At 55.5% G+C, this 21,844-nt stretch overlaps 4 protein-coding genes across 4 annotated transcripts; 2 read left to right on the forward strand and 2 right to left on the reverse strand.

Annotated features, from left to right (window-relative positions):
- The first annotated feature begins 31 nt into the window (after positions 1-31).
- On the forward strand, positions 32-2,739 carry F5144DRAFT_169999 (uncharacterized protein). The gene is made up of 2 exons (XM_066782609.1): positions 32-2,237; positions 2,315-2,739. Exons 1-2 carry the CDS (start codon positions 342-344, stop codon positions 2,657-2,659), a joined length of 2,241 nt encoding a protein of 746 aa, XP_066644485.1. The 5' UTR covers positions 32-341; the 3' UTR covers positions 2,660-2,739.
- A 547-nt stretch (positions 2,740-3,286) lies between these two features.
- On the reverse strand, positions 3,287-12,817 carry F5144DRAFT_170020 (uncharacterized protein). The gene is made up of 7 exons (XM_066782610.1): positions 12,484-12,817; positions 12,366-12,413; positions 12,250-12,292; positions 10,835-12,190; positions 10,436-10,776; positions 5,898-10,383; positions 3,287-5,848 (listed from the first exon to the last, which is right to left on the reverse strand). Exons 1-7 carry the CDS (start codon positions 12,539-12,541, stop codon positions 3,343-3,345), a joined length of 8,838 nt encoding a protein of 2,945 aa, XP_066644486.1. The 5' UTR covers positions 12,542-12,817; the 3' UTR covers positions 3,287-3,342.
- A 716-nt stretch (positions 12,818-13,533) lies between these two features.
- Positions 13,534-19,038, forward strand: F5144DRAFT_600961 (nucleoporin Nup186/Nup192/Nup205; the record flags this gene model as incomplete). The annotated part of the gene is made up of 4 exons (XM_066791115.1): positions 13,534-13,717; positions 13,783-14,412; positions 14,471-18,837; positions 18,979-19,038. 4 exons carry the CDS (start codon positions 13,534-13,536, stop codon positions 19,036-19,038), a joined length of 5,241 nt encoding a protein of 1,746 aa, XP_066644487.1.
- Positions 19,039-19,830: 792 nt separating this feature from the next.
- Positions 19,831-21,327, reverse strand: F5144DRAFT_169983 (uncharacterized protein). Its single transcript, XM_066782608.1, has 2 exons — positions 20,287-21,327; positions 19,831-20,234 (listed from the first exon to the last, which is right to left on the reverse strand). Exons 1-2 carry the CDS (start codon positions 21,218-21,220, stop codon positions 20,041-20,043), a joined length of 1,128 nt encoding a protein of 375 aa, XP_066644488.1. The 5' UTR covers positions 21,221-21,327; the 3' UTR covers positions 19,831-20,040.
- Between the last annotated feature and the right edge of the window lie 517 nt (positions 21,328-21,844).

Below are 21,844 nucleotides of genomic sequence, written 5' to 3' on the forward strand. Positions count from 1 at the left end.
GCGCGCAAACATGTCCCTCAATCCTGACCCGCACTTTACTCGGCTAGCCTCTGCTGTCTGTCGTTCCATTGGCCAGTTGCGCGTCGCCGTTTCTTCGACCTTCGCGCATCCTGCCCGTCCTGGGGCCAGCCTCATCGCGAACAGAACTGGGTCGAGCGACAGCGCATCGTCGCATCTCGACATTGACAGCAGCACACACCCCAGTCCACACGACGCCGACACCGTACGAATCGCGCATCTGGGTATCCTCTCTACTGCTTAATTGCAGTCAATTTTTTTTTCTTATTATCTTTTTATTTTTTCTTCTTCAGGATTGACCCCCTCCCCCTTTTGTATTCAATATGGCTACTTCTCAAGTGTCCGCATCGTTGGCTGCTGGCGGCGACGGCGACGGACCATCATCAACAGCCCCCCCGAGTTCCGCTTCATCCTCATCCGCCGCTCCAGCGGTAGCCCCCCCGACAGCCAATGCCACACCTTCCAACTCCGGCACTCCCCAAGCCGATGCGACCAGCACCCTTCCGACTCGCGACAAGGCGGCCCTCAATAGAGCCATCGTTGAACGCTTCCAGACACACGATTGGATTCATTCCGCGGCTCTCAAGGAAGCTCAGATCCGACTCGAAAAGGACACCAAAGATATGCTTTCACGTGCCAGTGACTACCGCCAATACCGCGATTTCTATGCTGCCTTCCCTGCCAGACTCTACGGAGAGGGCTATCGTGGCTACGGCAACGGCTACACCGAAAATGGCGGCACGACAAAAATCATATACCCAATGCAAAAACCACGCCCCGGCAGGAGGGCCACGCCCGCGCTAAAGTTCGCCAAGAAAGATATGAAGAAGCAAGCCGAGCAGCACGAGGAGCTGGTGCCCGTCAGGATAGACGTCGACTGGGATAAGATCAAGCTGCGCGACACATTCACCTTTAACCTCCACGAGCGCCTCGTATCCGTCGAGCTTTTCGCGGCTCAGTTAATCGAGGATATGGGCTTGAACCCGGGTGTTGAAAAGCCTGTGTATGACCAGGTTGTGCAGCAAATACACGAGCAGCTGAACGATTTTTACCCCTTCGCTTATTCCGAAGAAGACGCTCTTGACCCAGAGCTTCCGTACTCGGCCTACAAAAACGACGAGATGCGCATCCTGGTCAAACTTAATATCACGATCGGAGCCCATACGCTAGTCGACCAGTTTGAATGGGATGTCAATAATCCTATGAATTCACCCGAGGACTTCGCCACTAGCATGGCGCGCGACCTGTCGCTGTCAGGCGAATTCACAACAGCAATCGCCCACTGCATACGCGAACAGTCACAGCTTTTCACGCGCAGCTTGTACAGCGTTGGCCATCCTTTCGACGGCCGCCCGATCGAGGACGCGGACCTCGTAGCTGCGTTCCTCCCGACCCCTCTGCCCTCCGTTTTCAGGCCGCAGCAACAAGCGAAAGACTACGCGCCCTATTTGTACGAGAACACCGAGGCCGAGCTTGAGAGGACCGAGACCATGTTCTCGCGCGAGCAGCGGAGACAGAAGCGCTCGATCAACCGGCGCGGCGGCCCCCAGTTGCCCGACCTCAAAGAGCGCCAGAGGACGATACGGACATCCATTGTTTCCTCAGTATTGCCCGGTGCTGCGACGGACATCGAGGATAGTCGACTCTACAAGCGGGCGATGGGTGGTGGTTTGGCGGGCAGAGGCAAACGGGCAGCTCGTGACGGCGACCTGTCGGATTCTGATGATAGCGACGACTCCGCCCCCGACTCACCCGCCATGTCGCAGCTCCAGGGGACCGCGAGGACTAGGGGGATGCGCGGTGCTGCCAGCGCAGCCGCTCAGCGTATGGCAAACCTGGGGCGTTCTGAAACGCCGGAAGCCATCATTCACCATCACGAAACACGCACATCCCGCCGTGTCGGCCGTGAAGCCACCCGAGAACAGACCGAAGAGCCCCAACAATATATCGTCACCCTTCACGTTAATCCCTCGAAACTACGGAAGCTCATGCGCGACCTCCGGGCTAGACAAACACCACACTCATCCGCCACGCCCACACTCGCCCACCAGCGAGCCCCAAGCGCTACCACCCCAGGCCCCATGGGGCCCCCGTCCGCCACCCCCACAACCAGCCAGCACCTTCCGCCCAGGCCTAACAACGTACTATCACTTCAGAGCCAAATAGGCCGCGTTCCCGCTCCTCCACCCGGGCCCAACGGCGCCAACCCGGACCCACCTGTACATTCCACCTTCTTTCCCCCCTCCCCACCCCCCTTCCCGTCGTTCGAGCGTCCTTCTTAACCACACCTTCACAGCCCCCGCCGCCAGACTGGCTGTCGGCCGCGCTAGCCGCGCTGCTCAAGACCTACCCGGCCGACTCCTTCGAGGCCATGATGCGCTACTGCGCCATCAACACCGACACCAACTCCTTCGTCTCGCCCGTCACCGCCATACCCCCCGGCGAGCCCCAGCCCGCCAACATCCAGTTCGCCTGGCTGCCGCGCATTAGGTGCCGCGACTGCCCCGGCAAATCCTACACCGCCGGCCCCGACACCACCGTTCAGAACTTTGAGGTCCATCTTAAGAACCGCGCCCATCGCGAGCGCGTGCTGGCGAGGCTTGGCAAGGCGGCTGTTCCTCCTCAGGGGCCGGGGGCGTGAAGAAAGGGAATGGTTAGTCTTTTTTTTCTTCTTCTTCCGGTTTTGGTCCGAGGAGTGGATGCTGGGGTTGGATTGTGAGGGGCCTGAGGGGGATATAGGCGGTGCGGCGGCAAGTTGGTCTTTGCTGGTTGGGTAGGGGGGAGGTGGTTGTTTTAATGTTATGAGGAAACCCGTACTGGGCGTGCCAGGAACCGTTGGGGTGGCTCGCGCATTTGCAACACCCTCATCCGGCCGGTCTAGCGGGTTGGCTAGCTCCGGGGATACCATTGGATGTACAAAGTGGATGGATGGGTTGGAGAAAGGGGCGTTTATCATTTTTTCTTTGTCTGCAGAGGACCCCAAACTTGGTGTGGGACTTGTTAAGACACACAAGATGCGGGTTTCGCTTTGGTTTCCGTATTATGGCGTCTACAAGAAGGGGGCGTACCTGGGAATACAGTTATCTCGCCTGTAAAGAATTGGAAAAATTAGACCGTATACTTCACGTCCTAAGAGCAGCATCATGGTTTACAATGGTATGGTGACGCACACACATAGCCACTTGGGCGCAAGTTAATGATTGATGATAACAGGAGAACTGATTTATTTAGTATAGCAACATATATAAGACACAAGATTCCTGGCCCATCCCACAACTACTCAATCAAGCATATGCCGCCCAACCTGTGGAATGTTAGCACAACCTATCTCCTAAAGGAGAACAACAACCCCCGGGTAGGAAAGAGACGGCACAACTTACCAGAATACAACACCGCCAGGTTCGACACGCTCGTCGCCTGGTTGATCAGATCATTCACCGTAGCCATGACACTCAACGTCTTGCTCAGCTTCTTCTTCACCACCTCAATAGCGCGGTCCGCTTCACTCGGCTCATTGACGGAGCGCGCCTTCTTCTCGCGGCCCCCAGCCCCGCCGACATCCTCACCGCCGCCCTCACCCTCCTCCCCTCCTTCTGCCGCCGAGCCGCGCGCGTTCTGCAGCTTGGCCATGCGCACGGGCGAGATGGACCACTGGTACAGGGTGTCGTGGCGCAGGCTGTCGAGGATGGTCTGGATGGAGGCGGCCTCCTCGCGCAGGGCGTCGAGGGTGAACTCGCAGCAGCGGCGGAAGACGCCCTCGGTTTTGGTGATGCCCATGCCGTCGACGATGTCGCGGGTCAGGCGGAAGGGGACCAGCTCCGGCACGGGCAGCACGCGGCCCATCTCGAAGGCGACGCCCAGGTCGATGTGCACGACCTCGCCGGTTTCCGTATCGAGCAGGATGTTGTGCCCGTGCCGGTCGCCCAGGCCGAGCACGTGGCCCAGCATGGAGATGGCGGCTGTTGTGCGGGTGTAGGCGGTGCGTTTGTGGAACCACTCGTCCGGGTCGGGGAAGTATTCCATGAAGAAGTAGCGCATGACTGGGTGGAAGCGCTCGGTGACCTTGCGGTAGACGGAGGTGCGGGTCTCGGTGGCCTTGGTTTGGGCGTTGGAGATCTCTTTGCGGCATTGGGAGCCTTTGAGGTCCTTCGGGTAGTACTTCTCGTGGGCAGGCATCAGATATTCATGGAGGGGAATCGTGTTGGAGACGAATTCGATGAGGCCGGAGGAGGAAGTCAGTGGGAGCACTTTGTAAGTCCTGACGCCGAGGTTTCGCTGTCTCGTTGTCCGGTGGAGCTTGAGGAGTTCCGAGACGGCGGCGAATACCTGTTCCATGATGGCGTCCTGGCGCAGGTCATCATTTCCTCCCTTGACGAGCTGCTTGAACCGCTGGCCGTTGGTGCCCACGGCCGTGATGATCTTGGGGGCACTCACACCCGAGGCGATGGACATGTCGGGTTCAAACTTGTGGATCATTGGCACGTCCGAGTAGTCTTGACTGGCCGACAATGCCATCTGCATCGTCGGGGGCGGGATGGGGTACCTCGCGAGTATACTCAAGAAGTTCTGGCCCACGGACGAGTTCTTGATCGCGATCTTTTGCCCGGCCTTGTACCTATTAGGATCACGGTCCATGGCAAGCGCATGGTAGGCTCTGCTTGTCTGATCGATGGCTGGCCAGATCTTGGCGACCGCCTCCGACTTGGTGAGTGCCTTCGCCACTCGGTCGGTCGCCCTTTGTCGAGAGACAGCCATCTCGTCGTCCTTGTTGACGCGGGTCCTGGCCCCAGACCAAATGTGGTACATGCCATGGTAGGGGTGGTCAACAGAGATGCGGTAGACCAAGTCGATCAAGAGCTTCTGGAATAGCGCCTGCTGGTCCTGCAAACGCGAGGAAAGCTGGTTCATCAGAGGCGCAAACTTGCGGGTGGGAACCTTGCCGATGTACTTCTTAACGGCCTCGTTTGAAACCTCCTCCTCTGACTGCTCCAGCCAAAGAGCCATAAACCGCAGGGCATCGTTGTTGTGTTCGTCGGATGCCGCCAGAGAAAGTAGGTAATTCTCCAGACTCAACCTGAGGAACTCGGATCGACTCTGCTCAACCCGGCGGAGCTCCTTTTGGTCAAGGTCTTGCCACTGTCTCGCTTTTGCCAAATGGCTTGAGTACCGGTTCTTGTGCTGGGAGTCCTTGGAGCTAGCGATCAGGGCCTTCAGCTGGGCAACCTCTTCGTCTTTGCCCTTCTTGAGATTCTGCAGACGTGCCAAATCCTCCAAGCTGTCGGGATTTTGGAGTTGTTCGTCACAGAACATGGCGAATTGGTGAAATACCTGTCCGGCTTCCTTTCCTTCAATCTTGCCTCGAAGTTCCTTGAGCGCTGGTTCAAGGTACTTCTTCTGAATGCTGTCCGGGCTCTCGAGTCTCGCAACAGAAACTTGATAGCCGATCTTCGACAGAAGATCTGAACGGCTAACCGGCACAGTCTGTTTCTTGAGTGACGAGTCCTTGTCAACGTTCTGCAGCATCCGGATGGAGGTGATCATCTCTCCTTGATCCCATAATGAGTTGGCCGCCTCCATTTTGATCGCAGCATCGACGTTGAGGCCCAGGATCTCGCTCGTTCGGATGAGACCTGTGAGGCCTGTCGAAATGTTTAGGGTTTCCTGGTTCGCGCGATGGAAGCGGAAGATGTCGGATGAGAGTAGCATGGCACGGATTTGGACGAGACGAGCATCAGCCGGAGGCAACCTCGTCGCTCTCAACTTGTGCTGTTGACTCCACATGCTCAGCGTGGTTTCCCTGCAGGACAAAATCTGGCCCACGTCGGAGTATCTGAGTCTGTTAGTTTTCGCGCTTTTAATCATCGAAAGGGGGATCTTACCGTCCGCTCATCATCCACTTGGACCGTTTCTCGAAGTTTTCTAGCGAATTCTGCAGTTCGGACTGGTCGGTAACGTTCAGTATATCATCTAGCTCCGCCAACACCGCAAGTGCGCCGAGCTGATGCCGCAGTGTTGTAGTATTGAGGTTGCGGCTGGTCAGGTGCTTGACGGTGCTCTTCAGGCCATCATGGATTACCCTCCTCACTGAGTCAACATCGGGAGCCTGATGCATGCTCTGATATGCTTTGTACACTGTGACGGCCCAGTTGTCGTTGGTTGACGGCGCGGGAAGATTCCATATCTCCAGTTCCCTCGCCGTAGTGAACGTTCCATCGAGCGAGTCGGAGGAACCGTCCAGGCTTTGCTGTGTTTGAAGAAGGGAGTTCGATAACCCAGCAAGACCAAGACCGCTCAGCGCCTTAATGAGCGCTTGACCATCCTGTCGCGATGCGGAATCCCTACTCCGCAGATGGCTGTCGTACTGAGCGCCGCGGAAGGCAAGGCTCTTCACTCCATCATTTTCATACTCCAGGCGAGACACGACGGTAGAAAGCGAAGCGTCTTGGTTCAGACCGTAGTACGCATCCGGGTCGTCAATGTTCTCAAATATTTCCAGCAAGATCTCGCTCGAATCTTCAATTTCCCTGAATGTAGACGAGCGCCGTGAACCCCTCGACGATTCCGAGTTGGCCAACTCAACGAACAAGACGGCAACTTTGAACAGGCCACATCGTGTGGCAGCTGCCGCTGCACTTGAAAGATTGATGTCGAGCCAGTGTCCCCGGTCTGCGATCGAGGCCTCGCCCGGCAGCTGTTGAGTTCTCAGGTAGAGGATCGTGTTGATTAGAAGCTTCAAGTTCTCCTTAGCCAAATCTGAGGTGGAGTTGAGCCATCCCTTGAGGGCCTCTGATAGTTTCCGTTTTATGCCCTGCTGTTTGTCCAGCTGGTAGGTTAAGACCAGATGAACAACGAAGGGAAATGCCCGCTCCGCGAATCCTTTGACCTTGCTAAGAATTGGGGGCAAGACCCTCAACGTTACAATCTCAGGCACCGACTGGGCCAAAAGTGTAGCGAGTTGCTGCGACCAGTTTGGACTCTCAAAGTGCTCGGCTGAGAACACATCCGCTTCCGAGGGAACATCTACCTTGTATCCATCAGACCGCGGTGTGCGGTAAGGATCCCAGTTTGACGAAATCAGCAGCGGCTCAGCAAGGCTCTGCTGGCACGCGCCGAGAAGGTCATGGTCATCGTCGCTCACGGCATCTGAGACGACGGTTCGCAACGCCGCCTCTGCCAGGCCAGCCGTGAAGCAATCGCCACTGACAGTGAGCGCTTCGATGAGATTCAGCAACCCCTCCTCCGAGCCGCCGATCTCTAACGATAGCCGGCGGTACTCCTTGAGATGAGACTCACGCAACAGCTCGTCTGGAACTTCGCCAGATGCTGAGAATGAACGGCCTAGAACCCTGCCGGCCCAGGCCAGGTACTCTCCCCCCAAACGTTGCGAGGCGCAGCTCCTCCACACAACAGCACTGTGGCTCAGCGCGTCGTCATCGCTCTCAATGACATCGAGCCGACTCGATGGAGGGACCTTGAACACCCCGCAGAGCATAGAGAGAGCGACGTCTCGCGCGGGCTCGTTCAGAAGTTGGTTCTTGCGATCCCAATCTTCGAGGATTTCTAAGAGCAGATTACTTTCATGTGTGCCCTTTTCCGCATTGCCAGAGGCTCGAATATGAGCAGCCGACTGTGTGATGGACCTGAAAGCACGTTTCTGTGCGTCATCCTGAAACGCAGGAGAGTCGTAGTTGGCCAGGTATTTGGAGAACCAGGAGTGGAAGAGCTGTGCCTTCGTCATGGTGGCCTTGAACTGGCTCTCTTGTGTCGTGCTGGATTGGCTTGACTCAAGAAAGACGCGGAGGTCGGCAAGACTAGACAGGGCATAACCAGCGAGGAAAGAAGGCGTCTGCCTAAGATGGCTGTCTCCTTTGAGAATGAGGTACTGCGTGATGCCCAGGGCATCATCGGCGCACTCCGGGTCAACCACAAAGACTCGTAGGGAATGCAGAAGCATTTCTAGAGGATATGTCGATGTCGCGTGCTCGCCAGCCATGCATATCAGAACGCGGATTTTGCGCAGTACGGAGCAAGCATGGAGCGGGCCGAGCGCCGGGTGTATCGTGTTCAATAGTTTGCGGGCCACAAAAACGACAAGCGCGGGCGTCCACAACGTTTCCGGCTCGTATGGTGTCCGGCTGCATAGGTGGACAATCTCCCTCGGCAAGTACTTTGCTTTGAACATCGGCTGCTGATTCGAAGGAAGGGCAGCGGGTAGGTGCCCGAGCTTCTTGATCTCCTCCATGGCGTCTGCCGCATGGGCAAATCGATCATCTCTCCGGAAAGCCTTCTCGATGGGGTCTTCTTGGTCAAAAATGTCAAAGAAGGTGGCGATGATGTCGGCGAAGTTGAGGTGGATGTTTGCGAGGAACCCTTCCTTCCCTAGGATCTTCCTGAGCCGACTTTCTCCGGTTACATAGTCGGCACCGCCCGGAATGCTGATATCGTGTGCGATGCTGTAAGTAATGATCTTGGTGAAACTCTGCTGGACCAATTGCTCGGGTGTCAAGCCCAAGGCCTGCGCTAAATCAAGCGCCTCTTTCTCTTGTCCACGCATTATCATGATGGCGGCAGCTTCGGTCTGGGCCTCTTGGAGGAGATCATGGTGGCTCGGAAAGCCAAATATCTCAAACGGGATCTCTTGGATTGAGCCGCCCTCCAGCCATGTGTACAATAGTTGGGGGGCAAAGAGCCTGAATAGCTCCTGGGCCCCGTTCAGTTGCAAAGTCCGCGATATTCTCTTGAGGCAGCTCGCTGCATACTTTCCCGACTGGGATATCTTCCCTGGCGTCTCAAAGATGTGGTAAATGCATCGGCGGAGGAGTGTTGGCCATTGACAGGCAAGTTCTGCGAGCACAAACAACCGAAATGCGATCCCTTCGGTGACATGCGGGTCTGAAGGAAGGCTCTCCAAAACATCGACGAAAATGGTGTCGTGTGTCTTCAGAACATATAATCCAAAGATTTTGGGGAGGTTGCATCCGATGAAGTACTTGACGTCCATGGCTCCGTCTTGTAGAATGCTCATGAGTGTTGACCGAGAGGATGGCAGCTCGAGGGTCGAAGCATAAGTGGACTTGACTTCCAACAGATGCAGGAGCAGGCTTGAGAGCTGAACTTGCGCGGCGGCAGATAACGAGTTGCTGGGCAGGGAATGCTTCACCAGGTAATGATAGAGGTCCCCTGCCATGGCTGAAATCTCCAAGCTATCATCGGTCCACATGCTGATGAAGCTCTCCATGATGCCGAGACAAGTGCATAGTGCTACCTCGCAGCACGAAAACTCGTCTCGGCTGACTATGCGGCCAGCGGTCTCCAGAATCTTCATGGCGGACTCAAGGGGGATCATGGCGTCTGACGTGAAGAGCTCCTGCATAAAAAAACGGCAAAATAGAAACTGCTCATTCGGGAGTTCGACGAGTTGGTCAACGATGGTCTCCGGAACACGCCCAATCTCGCCGTCATCTAAACGTATGACCTCGAGGAAATGTATCCGCAGACTGGCCTCGAGGTAAAAAGCCTCAGACGTATGAGACAACAAGACATCCCGCCTCGGGAGAATCTTGTTTTTGGATGTCGTGCTGTGTTGGCTTGTCTGCGACTCGAACTCGTCGTCAATGTCAACAACATCGGGATCTCGGAGAGAGGATTCTCGGCGAGACCTCTCGTGTAATGCATCAGAAAGTTTTCCGAAGAATTTCAGCAGATGTGGCCTATCTCTCTTCAAAGACAGTAGCTCGGATTCCATGGCCGGGGGGACGTACGCGGCCGAAGATGTCAGAACCAGATCAAAATAGTTCTCGCTTGAGGGAGCGGCCGATATTACTCGGAGCGTAGCATCAACGATGCCAAAAAGGGTGGTTTCAAGATCCCTGGATGCGGATGAATTCAGGTTGACAAGTTCTGGAAGTAGGAGAGCTCCGGTGAGGCATGCGAGAACGATGCTCTGAAGTCGCTCAGTAGAAACTGGGGTTGCACCTTCTGCTCCGCGCTTTTGCCATGACTCTGTCAACTGATGCAGTTCTTCGATCTTCGGATAGAGCAACTCAAGCGCAAGCCGTCTTGCCGCATGAGATCCCGATGGATCGGCCACTGGCTGATGATCAGCTTGTTGCTCAGGGGCCAAGGATGTGCTTGCGGTGGATGCCGTGGTTGGCGCCGCGGTATCGTCCTGGTCTGATAGAAGCAGGTACCGTATAAAAGAACGGGTTTCCGCCTGGCTTTTCCAGAATTGAGAAATGGAACCGCCAAACAAGCGAAGTGGCGCTGGCATGGTGAGTGCTGGGGCACCATAACAGGCCTTCAGAAGGTTGACGATATCGAACGGTGTTGCGTGGGTGGCATGAAAGGAGGCGTATATCAACTCAGCTGCCGAACAAGTCAGGAATGTCCCGAGGTTATGACGTTAATACCAACTTACCAGGACTCCATCGGACAAACACCCATCGGATGATGTGATTCGAAGTGGCTTGACTAGCATTAGGGAACATGTTGTTGCGAAGGCGCAGCAGACTCAGCATAAGAATGAGAGACGAGTCGACTAGGACTGACGGGCCGCTGATATCGGCGGTTGTGACGATTTGATTGACATCATCCGCGAGCTCGTGTCTGGGCACAAGGTTCGCTTCCAACACCGAATGGAGGAGGACACAAGCAGCACGGCTGGTAGGCGGCAGAGACAGGGCTCGTACGCCCAGGTGCCAGAGATGCTTCCAGGATGAGCTGAGAGATGCATGCCGGGAGGCCTCATAGGCCGCAAAGCTTTTGCTCGATTAGCCCCCTCCAAAAGCATTGCGCGGTAAAACGTCCCGGTACTTACCCAGAACAAGCAATCATCGCCCACGATGCGACCGCGCCCTGTTTAGCAGTGACAGACTTGGACAAGTCTGCCATCACCTCGGAGATGTCTTCTAGTGAAAGCGGCTTCCGTTTGGCCAGAAATGGTATGAGCTGCAAAGCAGATAGGCGAACCGCAGCATCCAAAGACTTGATCTTCTGGAGGATCCTGTTGGCGCTGCCAGCTACCCGTCGCCTCTTTCGAGGCTGGCCATGGTCGGGATGCTGTTGGCTGTGCTCTCGCTGGGCGTACCGCGAGTAAGCAGCTTCCAGAATTGCGAGATTCTCCAGAAGAGCCCAGTTCTGTTCGCCTGCCTGATTGTACGGGCGGAGACTGAAGACGGTGGTGGAAGGGTGGTCCTCGGGTAGACGCAAACCAGTGAACGTCACATCATCGAGTTGAAGCCGGGCGCGATCCTCGCGCTTCGAATAGTCGGACCACAAAGAATCCAGCAAATCCTCGACATCTTGAAAGAAAGATTCGTCAGCGGCGTCCCGAAGCAGGCTCTCAACGTAAAGATGTGTCCCGTAAATCGTCTTGAGCATTTCGTCGCGGACAGAATTCAACATCGCGTCTCGTGAGAGAGCACGAGGCTGCCACCAATACGAGACCAGGGGGATCATACTCCTGGCCAGCGTCTTGGATAAGGCAACGTCGTCGGCTTGGGTGCGTTGGAAGACTAGGTTGAAGGTCGAGAAGGCCACTTTTTGCAGCTCTCCAATCTTCATTTGCCGGAGCTGAAGGATTTGCAACACCACGGTTGAGATCTTGTCTGCCTTCCTCACCACCGGCGCGTTTGGAGCGGCCACGAGAAGGTTGAGGCATGTCAAGAACTCGAGGGCCATCATACCACCGATTTGACCGGAACCCTGTGGTGAGGCGATGGAACCAGACCTAAGACTCGGTCCCGGAGCCGGAGAAGCACGAGACAAGAAACCGCTCTCTCGGTCGCCCGTCTCAAGATAGCGGTGAAGAGCCTCAACACAGAAAAGGACACACGTGTCCCAGGACTCGCTAATAGCGAGATTTTCGACGTTGGCCGAGGATTCGAGGAAGGCGCTGAGGGTTTTCACGTAGTCTTCGAGAAGAGGACCAATATAGCTTCCATCGGGCCCGGGAAGGACTTGGGCGATGTGGTCGATGATGGCCTTGCCCGTTTTGCGCCTGATCTTGGTGGCTCCATGGCGAACAGCTGTTCGTAGGGCCCGAGCACACTTTTCGAGTCTTGCAATCGACTTGGCTGACTTTTTAGAGCTAAAGTAGCTCTCTTTCTCTATGAGAGCGCAGCTAAATAAGGCCTCGTAGAGTGAGTGGTAAGACTTGTCATCAAAGGGGTTCCTTGTCGAGTTAACAACAACAACTCAAAAAGGGGCATTAGTGGGCACGGCAGTATCTACCTCTGAGAACCGCGCTCAACGGCATCAAAAAATGCCAATAATGCTGTAATTGTGCAGCAAGGTTAGTTCATATTTTAGAGAATGTGAGGCCCAGCAAGTAGGAAGTTGCGGCTTACTTCCAATGGCATCGGTACGTATTGTGATTGTCCCGCTTTTGAGGAGCCCTACGAAGGTTGTCTTGTGTCAGACGATGCATGTTACTTGAGTCGATCTTCGACCAAACATATCACTTACCAGCGAGTTGTTTGAAATTGATCGTGTCACCATTGTACGTCTTCGGTTGCCGTGGCATTTTTGCTTTCTCAGCCCGAACGCCAACCGGAGAGGCTAGCGATCTTCAGGTCTTCACTTGGTTGGAGCCAGGCCGTGGAGTTTGACCAAGAAGGGCGTGGTTGGCTTGAATCAAAGACCAAGACCAAGACCAAAGACCAAATATTTGTGCTCAAAACGAAATGACGACAACGATCCATCAAATTTCCTAAGCAGCAGCAAAGGCATGGCTCACCTTCAGCATCAAAGGTGGAAAGGAATAGGTAAGGCGGTATGTTGAGAGAGGCCCAAGAAGGTACAAGGCGCGTGCGGCATTGGAGCGGAAAAAGCAGCTACGCGCAGTGCACATGGATGTTCCGCCAGGCCTATCCAGATTGGTTGTGGAATAATAATAAGAGGCCGCGAGGAGTTGGAGAAAACAACAACAACAACATCAACAACATCAACGTCAACCACTTTAGTCTGTAGAGTCAGGTGGTTCAGAAAGTTTGGGATTTCCAATTTTATTTGAGAGCAGAGCCTGCGCTTTCAGCATTGAATCTTCTAGGCTTCCATCCCGATAAACGGGCAGGCTCGAACTTGGGAAGGCGGAACTTGGAAGGAGCTATGACCATCCGCTGTCCAGGTGCGCGACCAAGAAATGCATCCATGGCCCAGCCTGAAGCAGCCCCACTCTGGTTGCGTCCCCAGCAAGAACAAGCAGCCCATGCTTCCAGGGTCACGGCAGAACACTTCACCGCCTAATTCTTTTGTTGACTGTGCAGCTGTTTGGCGCCAATCGGCAGGCGATTTGGCGCGGGACGGCCTGAATCGTCAAACCTTCAAATCTCGACACTTACACGGTACAAACGCCTTACCAACTACGTCGTCTAGGGACTCGCGTGCTGCGACGCTGCTCGATACCCGCATCCATTGACACACTGGGTATAGGTATCGTTCGACGGCACCGATATTCCGAATAACGCGGCTGCGACATCAAAAGAATGCGCAGAGGCGCATCTCACCCCGTCGACCATGTCTGAACTGCGCGCGCTCGAAGCCCTCCAGGCTCTGCACGGGGAGCTGGTCGCCGTCCGCCAGCATCGATATGAAGGATTGCAGACTTTGGAACAGCTTTTGGACGCGCAAACCGATGCATTCAAGAAGTTGATCGACAAACCCCCCAGAAACTCGACCCACAGAGCAACCCTAGGGACAGGTATGTGATGCTACTCGGATAGAGTGCCGGGGAAGGGAGAGGGGGTTGCTGACGGTTTGAACTAGGAAAGGTCAAGGTTGGCGAAGACGAGTACGCGATCAATGACGATTTTGTCAACGACTGCCTCCGAGTTGCCGACGACTTGGATCTGGACGAGCTCGAGTCGGCAAGGATTTTGTTAGATTGCGATGCAGAAGGCGATACCGAAACCCAAAGCCGACCTTTATGGGAGTGCGCCGTCATCCGTTTCCACCAAGAACGCAGGTATCTACTTGACTGCATGCGCCTGATCGTCGAGATAGCGGCCGATGAAGACCTTGAACCGGGCCTGCAAGACTCGTTCGGCATCGTCGCTGAGGACAAGGTATTCGGCATCCCTCCGCCCGAGTTACGCACAGGGAGCGGCGGCCCGAAGGCTGTCTCAAGGTGCATGGAGGCTATGCAGAGTGTGAGGGTCATGCTACAGAACATGACGGAAAAGGCCGCGGCCCGGAACCTACTGCAGCAAGCTGCTCTTGTGAGGGGCCCAGAAAATCAAGAGACATTCGACTTTTCGCGGTCCAGCCTCGTTGAGCAGCACGAGTGTTTGGCGGCAATTCTACACGCCGCGGTCGAGAAACGTCATGCGACGGTCAACGACTTCCAGGACTTCCTCCAAGCCCTCAGAAAGGTCGACAGATATGATCACTTCCTTGGTATGATGAGACACGCCCTAGACTTTGACTGCCGCGAAACGTTGCTCATACATTTTAGTCCACTTGTTCCCGGTTCTCGCTGCTTACATCTCAGCCTTCGGCTCCACGGAGGGGGTGGGCGATCTCCAACAAGCGCGCCAGCTCAACCGTGTTGTCTGTAAACAAACCGATGATTCGTGGGCTCTCCCGTACCTCGGCGCTGCCGCCCGGGCTTGGTGGATTGCCGAGTATAGCGGATGGTACCTCGACGACACGAGCTACGATTTCCAAGGGATTAACCTGGACGAGGAAGATGACGAGAGGAACAAACAGTTTATCGAGGCACTCAAAGAGGGCGCATTCGACTTCATATTGTCAGTCGCCGCGGACTGTAAAGCCCAAGAATGGCAGGACCCATCGCGATTGGGTATGCGTCAATGGCTACAACGAAAGTCCCCTCCGTTAGCAACGGACCCGTTCCCTTTCAGCCATTTCCTCCAACAAATTCTCATGGTACGCTTGGAGGGGTTTGTGGATGCCTCTATCTCCAACCTTCCAGATATGCTTCGCAAGTTGAGGACGGAAGAGGATGAGCAAAGGCAGCTCAGTCAAAGCCACGAACAGGACCTCGATCTTGAGCGCTTCCTGATCATCATATCATATGCCTATGAGGGCAGGCCGGACGCGGCCATGTCCTTCTGGGAAGATCCGGATAGCAACCTGGCCGGATTTTTGCAGTGGGCGTCCAGACGAGCTTCCACGCCGCTTGTCAGTGCATTCTGCGAAATGCTCCAGTGTCTCTCTGACAACGAGGAATGTGCGACGGCTGCTCACACCTTTTTGCTCGACGAGGGCCACCAATCTTCTGGCAAGATGAAGCGCTCTCAGTCTTTGACGTGGTCCCAGATCTTTAAGGAGCTGGATTACTTCACAAAACAGCTTCGGGATAAGCCACCTCCGACACAGGCGCACACCATACAACGCCCCGCCAAACCAGTTGCTGACCTGGCTGAGACAGAGCCCGAGTCCGCCTTGATGTTGGAATGCTATTTGCGGCTTATCGCTAAGCTGGCAACGGAAAGCGAAGTTGCTCGGCAGAGGATGCTGATGGACGAGGAGTTGCGGCTGGTTGACACTCTGTTTAAGCTTGGAGATGGCCCACTGCCGGCTCGACTCCGCGCTTGCATTTTCTATGTCCTTAAGGCTTTGATGACCCAAAGACAGCCTCCTGAGAACGAAATTCTGTGGAGGTATGTCGATGCTTGGGCAACGCAGACTCTCACCAACCCGGGAAGCCAGCAACCGATGACTTACCTCGGTCAACCACTGAGCCCAGAGGGGCACATGGAAGCGGTCTTGAATGATCTCAGTGATGGTTTCGAGGAATCGAACGCGTTCATTCAGCTTCTTGCCTCACTCTTCGCCCCACTTGAAGGCCCGGAAGGGCTGAACGACAGCCTGACTTTCCCCGAAGACTTGGGCAGCAGCGTCCGAACGCCAGGGATGGAACCTTACGTCGACTTCGTCTTTCGGGTATTTTCTCAAAAGGCTCAAGAACTGGCAGACCCTACCCAACTCAGGGCAGTGCGGCTTAGCTGCCTCGATTTCGCCTTGACTTGCCTATCAACGTTCAACGAGGACCTGATAATCCTGGGCAACGAAAGCAATATTGCCATCGATGTGGCCATGCCAACAACTGATTTAGCTACATACGTCCGCCTCCATCCCCTCGCCCGCGTCATGGAGTGGCTCTTTAACGAAAAGGTCATCACCGCCTTGATTCGCACCATCCATCAAGATGCCGTTATTTTGGGCACTGCATCCCCAGACTCGCCTTTGGTGCTCAGTATTCTGCGGGGCATCCAGGTCATGATCAAAGCTCTCGACCTGCAAGAAACTTATTTACTCCTGGTGCGTCCTGTCATCCAGTCGGAGAAACAGCGACGGCCTTCCGTGGCGAACGCCGCGTACGCCGCCTTTGAGGACGGTATCCTGAGCCATCTAAACTTGGTGGTCGACCTCGGCAAGTACTGCAATCTCGGGCACGGCGAGTTGACATTAGCTTGCCTGAAACTGCTCGAAAAGATATCTACGTCCCCCAAAATCATCTCGGCGTGGAACCCGGATACTGGCCGGCTGGGCCACCGAAACAAGGCGATTGTCCAGCTCGAAAGGAGCGGCGAGGGCCATACCATTGCCGCTTCACTTGCTGCTACCATATCTGCGCCCCTGGATCCTGCACTGGAGGCCGAGTCAGAGAGCTATGTGATCAAGCTGTTTATCCTCGACTTCATCTACGAATGTCTCAAGGCGACGCCCGATCAACCAACCATCGCCCATCTTCTCCTCGGTTTCCACTGCGAACTGAACAAGCTGGGCATCGAGCCACGGGGGGCGTTCGATTCCCAGAAGTCTCTTTTCCACAATCTGCTTAACATTGTCATCGGGATTTCGGTATACGAGGAGGAGCGTGGGATGCGCGGATATCTGATCACCTTAAAGTATCGGATTCTACGCATCTTGCAGGTTCTCTGGAAGTCTCCGCTTTCCAGCACTCTGGTCATGGATGAGTTGAGAGCCACCAACTTCCTCTTCCATATGCTGCTGAGGGAGATCCAGATTCAGCCGGACCTGATATGGGATGAGTTGCAGGCGAACAACCCCGAGTTCCTTCTCTCCAACGCCTCAGTCGCATACATCGACTACCTTGGTGCTCGGGCCATGGTGTTCGAGTACATCGGCAAGGAGTTGTGCAGCGTTTCGCAAAACAGGATACCCTCTATCAAGCGCCAGATTTTCGACGCCCTGAACGGGCAGATCAAGATGGACAGCGAGGAACCCTTGAGCCTTGCAAACATCTTCGATTTCTTCGACTTCCTTAACCCCGATGCCGCCTGGGACGTGCCCCCGCCGCAATTCGTCTTCTATAAAGATCTCGACCTGAGGCCGTCGGCTGTCGAGGATCCCGATGCCGGCCTACAGTACAACATCCACAAAGTGCGGGAAACCATCGCGCTGAAGCGTAATGAATTCAGGGACACGTTCCAAGTAGCATCCCAGCAGCACCTTGACGCTATCGAGACAGAAGAGAGGATTTTGGTGGAGTACTTGACCTTCACGAACCGCCAGAAGCTATTCGCCGCGTCGAGGCTCGGCTTGCTCAAAGCATGGGCAAACCTGCTTCTGATCATGTTCGAGGCCAACGACTTCAAGGGCACACCCAAGATGGCTTTCCTACTGCAGGCACTACAAGCCATTCTCCCAACCCTCGAAGCCTACAGCACGCTCAGCCCAGCCGAAGCGCTAGAGCTCGCACGAGTCGCCAAGGTGCTCCTGTTCAAACTCGACTTCAACGACGACGACGACAACTCGGCGTCCGTTGTGCAAAGAGAAAAGTTCACCGTCGGCAACCTCATCAGCGATAAGCTCTTCCAGCTCTTCCAAGTCTGCCTCAGCTCTATCAGCAAATGGGCCGGCGGCGCGGAGCTCCGTGCGCTCTACTACGGGATCTGCTACCGCTACCTGACCGCTATCGTCGACAAGGACACCGCAGCCGCCATCGGAGGGCGCAACCGCAACCTCAACCTCGCAACAGCCCGGACGAAGACGCTCAAAGCGATCCAGCTCCACGGCGACCGGCTGCTCAACGTCATCTGCGACGACGCCTACGGCAGCGACACGTCCTGCCAAACGGCCGCAACGGTCCTCCTCTCAGCGCTCGTGCACACCTCACGCCGCTCCTCGGCCGACGACGACACGGCCATCATCGACGCCCTCAACCGGCTCAACTTCCTTGGCGTGCTCGTCGACTCCCTCAAGACCATCCTCACCGACTGGCTCGCCGTCATCTCCTCCCCAGCCGGGGGAGCAACAACAACAACAACCACTTTCGAACCCCACCACAACAACAGCCAAACGGAGCAATACCTCACCGCCAAACTCGCCCTGCTCCTCCAACTCGCGCAGACCCGCCACGGCGCCAAGTACGTCCTCCAAGCGGGCCTGTTCCGCGCGCTCGAGCTCGCGGGCGTCTTTGGCGCCGACCCGGAGCTGCAGGTCGACGCGCGCAACACGCGCGCCCTCGAGAAGCACTACGCCCTGCTCGTCGCGCTCGCCCGCATCGTGGCCGCCGCCGTGCTCGCCCGCGGCGCGAGCAATGTCGTGCAGGGGAGGCGGTTCCTTACGCAGCATCGCATGCTGGTGGTGCATACATTGAAGCGGAGCGCGGGGATTGGCGTGGTGGGGGGGAGGGGTGCTGGGGGTGGTGTGCAGGGGAATGGGGTTGGGAATGGGAATGGGAATGGGCAGGCTTATGGGGATAGTCTGTTGGGTTCGGTAGCGGCGGCGAGGGAGGGGGATGTGGAAGCGCAGGGCGCGCTGGAGGAGCGGATTGAGGAGCTGGCGGAGGCGTTCATGCTGCTGATTATGGCGACGGGGTTCTTGGAGGTACGTTCTTTCCTTTCTTTTTCCCCCCCTCTCTGACGCGTCAGGCACGCGCGGTCCATGCGTGAGGTTTTGCGACGCGTTGCGCGCTATGGCTATGGTTCTTGAAGCATGATAGGTTGGCTAACGATGTTACTTTTGCAGTTTGAGACGGGCCAGACCCCCGCCGAGAAGCCGCGGGTGGGCGCCACGCTTTTCCATTGAGAAGGAGGGGCTTGCTTTCTTTCTTTCTTTGGAGGACAGGGCAGGGTATTTGCATCGTGAATGGGGAGGGGAAGGTATTGACAAAGTGTTGGGATGAAAGGGGAGGGAATCCTTTTTGGTTGTTACGAGTAGAGATGGATTTGCCTCGCCCACTGTTGGGAATAAAACTACCCAGACATTTCTGTTTCGTCTAATAGTGGTGGTGTTGGCCGAGCAAGAAGTAATCACAATGTCGTTCCTTGTGAACATATGATCTCAGGATGTGTGCATTCCAAGCTATCTACGGAGCAAACAGGCTGGACGCCTGCCTGGCGATTCCCCGTCTTAAGTATAGGTAACTCAACAAGACCTCAAAAAGGAACGAACCACCATTATGCACCAGTCCGTGAAGGAAGATGAAAATCCCAGTTAACCGTTCCAACCCTATTCCACCCAGGTGCTAGACAGACCATCCTGTCTAACCCGCCTACCCATGATGCTATGCGTGTCAAAACCATCTTGCCCAGGGTATACAACACCAACCCATAACGCCAATTGTTTGTCTGTCCGTTTGTCCGCCTCCATGTTGATCCCACCGGCCATGCAAAATTGAAAGCAAACTACTCCCGCGTTGAGTGCTGAAAAACGAAAAGAGAAAACGCGCCCCCCTGAAAGCCGGTGCAGCAGAATCGAGCCTGGAGCCGTGGCCCCATAAAACTTCCGTCCTATTCAGCTGGGGTCGTGAAATGGTGCACTCGAGCTTGTCGGGGCTGAAAGAAACAAAGAATTCCGAACGTATATAGAAATGAATGGCTGCATGCCGCCTATTGTTGCTCAGGATCCAGAATGTTGGAATACCTCGGTCTACCAGAAGTCCAGCGGAGTGTAGAACCCAGAACCATGTTCCGGAATGTGGGAATCCATGTGTTCCAGAACTCAAGGCTCAATAGTAGTGGTCTCGGCGCATCAGGTTAAGCTTAACGTGACATCGTTCCGTACCACTTAGGCCGTGGCTTCAAACAACTATTCGGCTTTCGCTCCCAGGCTCTTCCTGGTCAGCAGCTTGAGCTCCAAGGAATAATAGCCCTTTGCTTTCTGTCCGAATTTGCTACCGTTGATGGGCATCTTATCAATTTTCTGGCGGCAGATGGGGCAGATTCGTCGGTTTGGGTCCATGTTGAGGGCAGAATGAAGACACGCAGAACAGAATAGGTGACCTGAAGATCATTATCAGAGGGAGTTGAGCCATATACGGGGAAGAAAGCTTACCACAATGGGTAACAGTCAAATCCTTGACGCTGTCCATGCAAATGACACAATCAAAAGTGCTCATTCTGGTGTAATTCTTCTTCTCCTGGCTGAGAATCTCGGCCGGGACTTCGTCTTTGTCGACTAAATCCACCACTTGCTGGTCGTCAAAATGGCCATCTCCGAAGGGGTCATTGTCAAGGTCTGGCTCTCGCTTGCGCTTGCTGCTGGAGGTGCCTTGCTCTGGCTGAACGGATTGCGACGTGCTCCGGCGGGTGGTCCTCGGTGCGGGCGCCGACATCTGGGCGGCTAGGCTCGGCGGGGTTGGCATCGTCAAGTCGCTAGGACGCACGCTCCTTCTCCGCGTATTCGAAGACATAATGGGCGGCCGGAGCACGTGGTCGTTGAATAGTAGTGGTGTGGCAGGTTGCCGAGGGAAATCGGCGGCGGCGGCGGCCGCGAAGGACGCGATATAATCGTGGCGCGGGCTTCGGCGGCGGGATGAAACGGGTGGAACGTTTCGAGGGAGTCTTGCGGCGGGCAAGTTGTCGATGAGGCTTCGCTGGGGGTTTGGGAGGCCGTGCGCGGGAACTGTAGAGGAGAGTGCAGTGGGATTCAAATTGGAAGGTGAAGAAAAAGTGGGGCAAGCGGGAGCGCGAGGTGAAGGGGAGTTCAGCTGCAAGGGACCTGGTGTTTGGTTCTCGACTATTCTCCGTGATGCATTGTTGTGAGAAAGCTCGGGACGCCGAGAGGCTGCCGGTGTCGGCCGCCTATTGGAGGCGGGCCGAGTGGGTCCAGGCACAGACCAGCTGCCGAGATCTTCGGCCGGCAAGGCTGATGGTTCTCGAACCACCCCACTCCCAAACGGTGCAGGTCGATCCCTGAGACTAGGGCGAAATCTCGCATTGTGTGCTGCCTGCGGCTCAAGCCGAGAAGAGGAATCGACTAGTGGCATGTGGAGGCGTTGAGGAGGTGACGGAGGTTCGAGAGGTAGGGCGACGAGCCAGGCTGGATCTACAGGGGGTCAGGTATTTGGAGGAAGACAATTAATTGTAGTTCAAAAATAGGTACATACCGTCAAAGAAATCACTCCAGGTTCCGTCGAAGAAATTGTCTGCCATGGGTGATTCGTGACCTTGAACTGCAGACGGCGTGTTGTACAAAGCTGCAAGCTCCTGTGCTGCTTCAGAACTGCTTGTGTTGGGAAGGCAGGTATGGTTATGTGAGGTGGGAAGACTGTGTGCAAATTATCGGTTCGGCGGCCAGGTTATCTTATAGATAATGAAGCAAAGTAAGTACTTCCAGGTTTCCGGATGCCACACAGGTGTCCGGGGGGTATCGCAAGTGCGATGGGGTAAACCACCCGAGATGGAATCCCGGACCTCGCTGACCATCGCCACCTTGTCCAGGCTAGCTCCTTGGTAGAACACCGATATGAGTCGGTTGCCGAAGGAGGGAGCTCCCAGGGCAACTCGCAGATCGTGGACGCACAATGTAAAATCCCTGCAAGAAAACGAACAAAAAACTCTGCAGAGGAAGCATGAGATGAGGCCCCCAATAGGCAGGAGTACCCCAAAGC

Source organism: Chaetomium tenue, assembly GCF_020726465.1.
Source record: "Chaetomium tenue strain MPI-SDFR-AT-0079 chromosome Unknown F5144scaffold_3, whole genome shotgun sequence".
In the NCBI taxonomy this organism is placed as follows: Eukaryota; Fungi; Ascomycota; class Sordariomycetes; order Sordariales; family Chaetomiaceae; genus Chaetomium; species Chaetomium tenue.